This window comes from Eriocheir sinensis, chromosome 29 (assembly GCF_024679095.1).
Source record: "Eriocheir sinensis breed Jianghai 21 chromosome 29, ASM2467909v1, whole genome shotgun sequence".
In the NCBI taxonomy this organism is placed as follows: domain Eukaryota; kingdom Metazoa; phylum Arthropoda; class Malacostraca; order Decapoda; family Varunidae; genus Eriocheir; species Eriocheir sinensis.
The window spans coordinates 4,633,411-4,643,718 of NC_066537.1; the positions used below are offsets into that span (position 1 = coordinate 4,633,411).

At 44.0% G+C, this 10,308-nt stretch overlaps 1 protein-coding gene across 3 annotated transcripts in view; it reads right to left on the bottom strand.

Moving 5' to 3' along the window:
- Nucleotides 1-236: 236 nt before the first annotated feature.
- The window catches only part of LOC127004814 (cuticle protein 7-like), a 76,579-nt gene continuing 66,507 nt past the window's right edge, over nucleotides 237-10,308 (bottom strand). Inside the window, exons 1-3 of one of the 3 annotated variants that reach the window (XM_050872981.1) lie at nucleotides 3,150-3,288; nucleotides 1,252-1,359; nucleotides 237-700 (exon numbers count right to left, since the gene is read on the bottom strand). In XM_050872981.1, the coding sequence (XP_050728938.1) occupies nucleotides 419-700; nucleotides 1,252-1,359; nucleotides 3,150-3,155 (396 nt within the window). In that variant the 5' untranslated portion in view covers nucleotides 3,156-3,288 and the 3' untranslated portion in view covers nucleotides 237-418. Of the gene's footprint in view, nucleotides 701-1,251; nucleotides 1,387-3,149; nucleotides 3,289-10,308 lie in introns of those variants that run through there. The other 2 variants (XM_050872982.1, XM_050872980.1) reach the window with 2 other exon arrangements.

The window sequence follows — 10,308 nt, forward strand, 5'->3', positions numbered from 1 at the left end:
CCCTTTTTCCCTCTGTTCCTTCACTTCTCCTCCTTCTTCCCTTCTCTCTCCTCCTCCTCATCATCATCATCCTATCACTGTTTATCAAGGCTCTCATTACTCTCTATTAGCTCTCAAGGGTAAACTCTAACAAAGGTTCTCACAACAATAAGCCGAATAAACACACAAGTAAATACTCCAGCAACTCACAATGGTAAACTCAAATCAAGGTTCTCAGAGCAATAAAGCGAAGGAGAGTATCGGTAAACATCTTTATTGACGAAAGTCCCACGAGGCATAACATTATATACAGCGGCGGTGAGATCCTGAAGAGCTCTTGCGGAGGAGAGCGGGACAGGCGCAGCGTTAAAGCATCATCCACGAGATCGATGTGAGGAGACTTCGAGGTCGAGCAAGAATAGAGAACATCAGTCTTGGTTCAGCCGTATGCGGGCACTGGGCTGTAGGCTTGGACTGGGGCGGGTCCGTAGGTTGGGGTGGGTCCGTAGGTGGCCGGGTACTGCGCCACGCCCTCGTAGGTGACCTCTGCCACGAAGCCGGAGTCTCCGCTGACGTAGTAGCGGACGTGCTGGCGGCGGCCGTCGGGAAGCTGCACGTAGTAGGAGCCCTTGGTGTCGTAGCCGTCGCGGGACTCCTGGTGGCCGAAGTCGTTGCCGTTGTAGTCCTTGATCGCGTAGTCGAAGTCGTATTGCGGGATGGCCTGGAGGAAGGGGGGGTCGAGGGGGGCGAAGAAGAAGGGTCAGACAGGCGAAGAGACGAGTTATAGTAGTGGTATTAGTAGCTGTAGTAGTAGTAGTAGTAGTAGTAGTAGTAGTAGTAGTAGTAGTAGTAGAAGAAGAAGAGGAAAGTAGTTTGGGAGTTCGTGGAGGGCGAAGAAGGGTCAGACAGGCGAAGAGACGAGTTATAGCAGTGGTATTATTATTAGTAGTGGTAGTAGTAGTAGTAGTAGTAGTAGAAGAAGAAGAGGAAAGTAGTTTGGAAAGTTTCGTTTAGTCGGCGCAACATCTTTGGTCATATGCCAGAGAGAGACAGAAGGGGAAGGAATTATAGGAGAAGAAGAACAGTGACCGGGCTTTCTTGAAGAGTAATTTTCCCATATACAAGAGGCAGAGGCCGTGTACAGCTATCACCGGCATCACAAAACAGCCCATGAAAAGCCCGAGAGCAGCTTTTAAGAGACCCATTTCAAACAGGCGCTCACTCACACACACTCACTTATGCAAGCACCAACACCAGACGCCCGGGACTCACGTTATAAGACGGGGCGGGCCTGTAGGACGGGGCGGGGGAGTAGCCGTACGAAGGGGCCGTCGGGGCAGCCATAGCCACGGTCAGGAACACGGAGAGGGCCGCGAGGAGCTGGGAACACATCGATAGACACCCAAAGTCACCAAAGAGAGATGAAGAACCTCCGAATTTAGCCCCAGTAAGTGAAATTGAGCTAAAAAAGTGACCCATCTTGACCTGAGCCAACCTAACCTTACCAAACCTAACCTAAGGAATATTTGAACACCTAGAAACGCCTACAGTCACAGAGATGAAGAACCTCCTAATTTAGCCCCAGTAAGTGAAATTGAGCTAAAAAAGTGACCCATCTTGACCTGACCCAACCTAACCTTACCAAACCTAACTAAAGCAATATTCGAACACCCAGAAACGCCTATAGTCACAGAGAGAGATGAAAAACCTCCGAATTTAGCTCAAAAAAGTGAAAGTCTGACCCAGAAATCAAATATATCCTGACCTTGCCTAATCCTACCTTACCAAACCTAACCAAAGCAATATTTCAACAACCAAAAACGCCTACAGTCACAGAGAGAGATGAAGAACCTCCTAATTTAGCTCAAAAAAGTGAAAGTCTAACCCAAAAATCTAATATATCCTGACCCAAGCAATATAATAACAATGGGACACACAATTACGGTTACCAAAATATAAGAAAAGACAGCAACTAAACCCAACCCAAGCAATATATTAACACCGGGACACACAATTACAGTTACCAAAATATAAGAAAAGACCGCAACTAAACCCTACCCAAGCAATATATTAACAATGGGACACACAATTACAGTTACCAAAATATAAGAAAAGACCGCAACTAAACCCTACCCAAGCAATATATTAACAATGGGACACACAACAACGGTTACCAAAATATAAGAAAAGACCTGCAACTAAACCCTACAAGCAATATATTAACAATGGGACACACAATTACAGTTACCAAAATATAAGAAAAGACCGCAACTAAACCCTACCCAAGCAATATATTAACAATGGGACACACAACAACGGTTACCAAAATATAAGAAAAGACCGCAACTAAACCCAACCCAAGCAATATATTAACAATGGGACACACAACAACGGTTACCAAAATATAAGAAAAGACCGCAACTAAACCCAACCCAAGCAATATATTAACAATGGGACACACAATTACGGTTACCAAAATATAAGAAAAGACCGCAACTAAACCCAACCCAAGCAATATATTAACAATGGGACACACAATTACGGTTACCAAAATATAAGAAAAGACAGCAACTAAACCCAACCCAAGCAATATATTAACAATGGGACACACAATTACGGTTACCAAAATATAAGAAAAGACCGCAACTAAACCCAACCCAAGCAATATATTAACACCGGGACACACAATTACAGTTACCAAAATATAAGAAAAGACAGCAAGAATGACCCCCAAAAGTGAAAACCGATACCCCAGAGAGCAAATCTATCGTGACCTGACCTGACCTATCCTAAGAAAGCTTTATCTGTTCTTGTTATTTCATTGCTTGACCTCTTCCACTAAATGACGCAGAATAGCACCAAGAGATTGAGTATCGTTCCCTACTGCCCCTCCCTCCCTCTCTTAACCCGCAGCCAACGTTCCCAGATTGTCGTACTCAGCCGCTTATATTTCCCGACTTCCTACCCCAAAACTGTCTTCTGGGCTCCAATAACGAAACTCATTTATAGTTATCGTTAGAAAAGTTAGATCCTGATGTTTCTTAGCAATACTTAGGCGTTAGAAACAGGTAAATACTATGCTCTGAGTACGATAACCTGGCAACGGTGCCCGCAGCCCTTCCCTAAGGTCATTCCTAGGGTGTGATTCTGCGGCCACGGCGGGAGCGAACCTTCATGATGTTCTCGGGAAGGCGTCGAAGAGTGAAGTGAAGTAGGTCGACCGAGCGAGCCCTTATATACCCAGCCAGCCAGCCAGCCAGTCATTCAGCTAAACCGTGAGGTGGAGGAGGAGGAGGAGGAGGAGGAGGAAGAGGTGGAGGTGGTGTGAAGGGGTGAAAAGTCGAGCACTGTTTGAAAAATGAATGTGGAAATGACAAAGGCGGTGGCTGAGTGGTTTACGTGCCGGGGTCGGGGGTTCGAATCCTGCCCGTCGCCAGTGCTGGGATTTTCGCAGTCACCGCCGAGTGGCCTGAGACTACCCACATGCTGTCCTGAAGACCACCCATCAACCCGGACTCTAGATTCTCTGCCTAAAAAGAGGCTAAAAGATGATCTCCGGGGGGCAGGATGAGACACGCAAGATGGCACCACTATAAACACTTGCCTGCGTCATAACGGAATGGGGGCGACCACCGGGACACAACGAGAGAGTAAATAAATAAGTAAATAAATAAATGAAGACAGGGAGCTTCTGTGTGTGTGTGTGTGTGTGTGTGTGTGTGTGTGTGTGTGTGTGTGTGTGTGTGTGTGTGTGTGTGTGTGTGTGTGTGTGTGTGTGTGTGTGTGTGTGTTTCCTCTTTTCTCCTTCATTCATTCATTCTATTAATTCAGTCTCTCTCTCTCTCTCTCTCTCTCTCTCTCTCTCTCTCTCTCTCTCTCTCTCTCTCTCTCTCTCTCTCTCTCTCTCTCTCTCTCTCTCTCTCTCTCTCTCTCTCTCTCTCTCTCTCTGTTTGTCTGTCTGTAAATGAACGAACCCTTGCCCTCTGCCCGTCTAAAGTTATTCTCCATCTGTTTGCCTCCTATTGACCGTTCACCTGTCTGTCTGTTTATCTGTCTATCTGTCCTGCCTGGGGGTTGGGATGGCATGTTCCTCCCTCCTCCCTTGTTGTTTACCTGCAACAATAAACTATCAAACAATCAATCTACCTGTCTATCTGTCTGTGTGTTATAGGAGGGGGCGAAGCGAGTGAATGTGAATAACGTTATGTAAACACTCGTAAGACCACACCCACACACACACTCACACACCCCGCGCCAGCAATGACCTAAACACACACACTCATTCGGCTTCTCTCACGCCCCCGCGGCACCGTGACAGCTAAAGGCAGGCGTTTGCAATCAGCCCCGCATGATCGCTAGCTTGCCTTTTCTTGGTGCTGAGTGCTGAGTGCTGGAGAGATTTAGGTAGTGCTTATGTGTGTGTGAGGGAGTGTATGTATGTATGTATGTATGTGTGTGTGTGTGTGTGTGTGTGTGTGTGTGTGTGTGTGTGTGTGTGTGTGTGTGTGTGTGTGTGTGTGTGTGTGTGTGTGTGTGTTATGTTTTGAATTTGTTATCTTGTGTTTTCTTCTTCTTTTTCTTTTATCATCTTTTCTTCTTCCATTCCTATCTACATCATTCTTCAACTACTTTTTCTTCTTTTCCTTCTTCTTCTTATCCACCTCTTTTTCTTCCTCGCTCTCTTCTTCTTCTTCTGTATATTTTCTTCTTTTATCTTCTTTTCCTCTTTCCTTTCCTATCTACATCATTCTTCAACTACTTTTTCTTCTTTTCCTTCTTCTTCTTATCCACCTCTTTTTCTTCCTCGCTTTCTTCTTCTTCTTCTGTATATTTTTCCTCTTTATTTGCCATTCTCTTCTCTTGTTATCATCACCAATAAGGTCATCATTCTCCAACTATTTTTTCTTCTTTTCCTTCTTCTTATCCACCTCTTTTTCTTCCTCGCTTTCTTCTTCTTCTTCTGTATATTTTCTTCTTTATTTGCCATTTTTCTTCTCTCATTATCATCACCAATAAGGTCATCATTCTTCAGTCATCATTTCCACCTGTTTCCAGCCTTCTTCTTCACTATTCACTAAGTAATTCGAGACCCTTTCACTCTTCAAACAAAACCTCACTAACGTCATCATCATTTAGTCCATATTTCCACTTGTTTCCAGCCTTCCTCTTCACTCTCCACTAACTAATTCGACCCCCTTTCACTCTTCAAACAAAACCTCACTAACGTCACCATCATCAAGTCCATATTTCCTCCTGTTTCCAGCCTTCCTCTTCACTACCCACTAACTAATTCGACCCTTTCACTCTTCAAACAAAACCTGCCCTCCTTTCCTCCGCCAGGTACGAGGGAAGGGAAGTAAAGCCCAAAGCACACACGATTAATTCAACACCCACAAAAGACACAACCACTAAGCCATAAGAGAGAGTGTCAGGATCGCTCGTGCTTACTAAGGGTCGCATTTTAAAACATTTCGTCTCACAAGTTCATATGTTTGACCTCTCTTTTTGGACACTCCTTTGACCTCTATTCGGGAACAGTAAGTAGCGGGCTTTTTTTTTAATATTCTTCTTTACGCCCTTGAACTGTCTCCTTAGTTGTAAAAAAAAAGGCTTTCGTATGAGTTGAGGACATTTCCAGGAGTAGTTTTGTGACCCTGGTGGTAGTTTGACCCTTCCTCTGTACCACGAGCCTAAAGAAACACTCATTAGAACTCGACTGATCATTTCTTTGACCATTAGAAGTAGTTGATGTGAAAAGGGAAAGTATCTTATAATACCTGCCTAATTTAATCTCCTTACGAGCGATCTCTCATAAAGGTTTTGATAGGGGATTTAAACGCCTTCACGGGGTACGATTATTAACTATTCTCGTCCCAGGTAAAAATCTCCTTACGAGCGATCTCTCATAAAGGTTTTGATAGGGGATTTAAACGCCTTCACGGGGTACGATTATTAACTATTCTCGTCCCAGGTAAAAATCTCCTTACGAGCGATCTCTCATAAAGGTTTTGATAGGGGATTTAAACGCTTTCAGGGGATACGATTATTAACTATTCTCGTCCCAGGTAAAAATCTCCTTACAAGCGATCTCTCATAAAGGTTTTGATAGGGGATTTAAACGCTTTCAGGGGGTACGATTATTAGCTATTCTCGTCCCAGGTAAAAATCTCCTTACAAGCGATCTCTCATGAAGGTTTTGATAGGGGATTTAAACGCCTTCACGGGATACGATTATTAACTATTCTCGTCCCAGGTAAAAATATATATACCTGTGTTAGAACCTTGATGTTTGAAGAGCCATACCTGTCACACCCTCCCCCCCTCCCCCCTCCCCTCTATCACGACCCCCCATCCATCCATACAGACACACACACACACACACACACACACACACACACACACACACACACACGCACATTACATCCATCACACACACACACACACACACACACACACACACACACACACACCTTTCTTACGCGGTACCGAGTCTAACCTGCTCTTCCTCCCCCTCCCCTCTCTTTCTCTCTCTCTCTCTCTCTCTCTCTCTCTCTCTCTCTCTCTCTGGTAACCTCGCCGCGCCCACCCACGCAAGCAACAGCCACGCCCCCTCCTCCCCCCTCCTCGCCCCCCCTCGCCCCTTCTTTCTCTCTCTCTCTCTCCCTCCTGGCTATGTGGTTTCGGAGCAAGTCACGGCGTTATTAAAGAGGCCATCACCACCGCCACCAGTTCGATTCCCCCTCCCTGTTTTTTTTTTTTTTTTTTGAGATAATGATATTTTTTTACTTTATTTTTTTATTATTACTATTTTCTTTTTTTTCTTGTGTGTGTGTGTGTGTGTGTGTGTGTGTGTGTGACTACAAAACACATCAGACCCGTACATGAAAAAACACACACACACACACACACACACACACACACACACACACAGAGGGCACTCCAGCCGTGAAAATAACTCACACGGAGGAGGAAGAGGAGGAGGAGGAGGAGGAGGAGGAGGAGGAGCGTGAGGGAGGAAGGTCGACAACTCCACTAAAACGAGGTTAATCCAAAGCTCTCATGCCTCCTCCTCCTCCTCCTCCTCCTCCTCCTCCTCCTCCTCTTTATTGTAGGATTTATGTTCATATTTATACCTCCTCCTCCTCCATCTCCGTTATACCTCCTCCTCCTCCTCCTCCTCCTCCTCCTTCTCCTCCTCATGTATGTTTTCTGTGTTTATTAACTTTTTTTTATTGTGTGTGTGTGTGTGTGTTTGTGTGTTTGTGTGTGCGTGAAGGTTAACCACAAATTCACGCACACGCACACGCACACAAAAAAAGTAAAAAAAAATTAAAGTACAAATTTTATCAAACACACACACACACACACACACACACACACACACACACATACACAGGTGACGTAATAGGTAACAGGTGTGCATTCTAATCAGCTGTTTATTACGCACACACACACATACACACACACAGCCTCAAGGGAATTCCGATCTCATTAATAAATTAGATCATGTTTATATATTGCATCATTTTTAAGTGTCTGTCTGTCCGTCTGTCTGTCTGTCTGTCTGTGTCTGTCTGTCTGTCTGTCTGTCTGTGTCTGTCTGTCTGTGTCTGTCTGTTTATTGTTTTCTTCTATTTTTGTTTTTATTGTAATGTTTTTATCTGTTTTTTTAATGCTTTTTTATTTTCTATGTTCTTTCTTTCCCATTCTTTCCCTTTCCTTTCCTTCCCTTTCCTTTCCTTTCCTTTCCTTTCCTTCCCTTCCCTTCCCTTCCCTTCCTTTCCTTTCCCTTCCTTTTCCTTCCCTTTCCTTACCTTTCCTTTCCTTTCCTTTCCTTTCCTTTCCTTCCCTTCCCTTCCCTTCATTTCACACTCTCACTCTCTCTCTTTCTCTCTTTCATTTCCTCTCCATTTCCTTTTCCTCTCCTTTTATCTTCTCTCTCTCTCTCTCTCTCTCTCTCTCTCTCTCTCTCTCTCTCTCTCTCTCTCTCTCTCTCTCTCTCTCTCTCTCTCTCTCTCTCTCTCTCTCTCTCTCTCTCTCTCTCTCTCCTTCTTCTTCTTTATTCCTTATTTGGTTTTCTTTTATTGCTTTGTTATCTCTTTCCTTTGTTTTTCCTTCCTTTTCTTTCTTTCATCTTCTTTTCTCTTCTTCCTCTTTCTTTCTCCTTCTCTTTCTCCTTCTCCTTCTTCTCTTTTCCTTACTTCTTATATTTCTTCTTCTTCTTTTTCTTCTTCTGTTTTTTCCTTGGACTATTTTTTCTGCTTCTCCTCCTCCTCCTCCTTCTTCTTCTTCGTTCCTCCTCCTCCTCCTCTTTTTCTTCGTCTCACATATCTCCTCCTTCTGCTTTATATGATTTTTCTTAGACGAGTTTTCTTCTTCTCTTCCTTCTTCCTCTCGTCCTCCTCCTCCTCCTCCTCCTCCTCCTCCTCTTCAAAGCGACAGATAACCAAACTACAAAACTTCCCTCTGAGTTAAGTTTTGTGACCCTCCTCCTCTTCCTCCTCCTCCTCCTCTTCCTCCTCCTGGACTTAACCCAACCTTCGGCGGGTCTTCGAAGTCACACAAGACGGGATCCCGAACTTGAAGATATGGTTGAGTACAAGGCTAATAGGCTATTGTTAAGAGGAGGAGGAGGAGGAGGAAGAAGGTGAATAAGTGAGGTGAGTAGAGTAGAGGAGAGGAAAATAGAGTAGAGGAGAGTAGAGTAAAGTAAAGTAGAGGAGAGTAGAGTAGAGTAGAGGAGGAGGAGGAGGAGGAGGAGGAGAAACAGTAGATATGGAAAGAGGAATGTAGGAGGAGAGGGAAGCGAAAGAAAGGAGCAGAAAGAGAAGGAAGAAGAGAAAGAAGGAGAAAGGAAAAAAAGAAAGAAAAATAGTAGGAGGAGGAGGAGGAGGAGGAGGAGGAGAAACAATAGATATGGAAAGAGAAATGTAGGAGGAGAGGGAAGAGAAAGAAGAATGATTACAAAGAGAAGAAGAGAAAGAAGGAGAAAGGAAGAAGAAAGAAAATATAGGAGGAGGAAAGAAGAGAAGGAGGAGGAGGAAGAGGAGGAGGAGGAAGAAATAAAAAAAAGGAGATACCACAAAAAATAACAAATAAATGAAAATTGATAAGAAATGATGGACAGAAAAACAGACAGACAGACAGAAGAAGAGGAAGAGGAGGAGGAGGAGGAGGAGGAGGAGGAGGAGGAGGAGGAGGTAATAAGAAGGAAGGATTAGAAAACAGAAGAGAAACAAAAGGGAGATACAGATAGAGATTGACACACACACACACACACACACACACACACACACACACAACGACATAATCCATTTCGTTATATCACTGCGTCATCTTCGTTAGCTTACGCGTGATTGGCTGATTGCACCTCCCCCCTCCCCCCTTCATACCCCCTTCCTCCTCTCCTCCCTTTCTCTTTCTCTTTCTTTCTTAATCACCTCTGTGTGTGTGTGTGTGTGTGTGTGTGTGTGTGTGAATATGTCAATAGGTAAGCTAATTAACAGGTGAGTGAGTGAGTGAGTGAGCAGGTGAGTAATTGGTGCTTAATTGGGTTAGTTAATAGTGGTGGTGGTGATTATACATAGTAGGTGAGTGAATGTAATGAACGACTAATGAACGAGTAGAAAGATATAATTATATAGAGATACTTAAGTAGATATGTAGATAAACAGATAGAAAGAATAAATGAAAGATTGAATAATACCGAATAATGAATGAAGTTGTCCCTCTATGTGTGTACTCAGTAAATTCATATATTCCTCTTCAGTAACGGGAATTTTTATTACTTAACAAAATGACTTCACCCCTTGTTTATTTTTGCTGTGAACTGCTTGCTACCATGCGTGTTTGAAAATAATAAACCTTCCTAACTTAACCTAACTATCCTAACCTAACCTAACCTAATATAACCTAAACAAAACACACATGTATTTGTATTAGAATCACTAAGGCTTTCTCTTTTTCTATAAGTTTCTGCCTGCCATATGCTTGAAGATGCCCTAAACTTAACCTAACCTAAATAAACGCCAAACAGTTCTCTTTCTATCAGATCCAATATGTCTTTTTTTTTGTTATATGCTTTTGTCTGTCACGTGTTTGGTCTAGTGGTCTAGTGGTCAGCGTGCCTGGCTTCTACTTCGCGGGCCCGGGTTCGAATCCCGGCCCGGACAGTCGGCGTGCAGCTCACCCAGCTGTTCATCCTCCCTCTCGAGTTTGGTCGATAAATGGGTACGGGGGAAAACCTGGGGAAGGTAAACTGTGGGAACCCGGATGTCACACTGGCCCTGTGTCCCGGGGTAATGGGCTCCCCCCCACCACAGGCTCAAG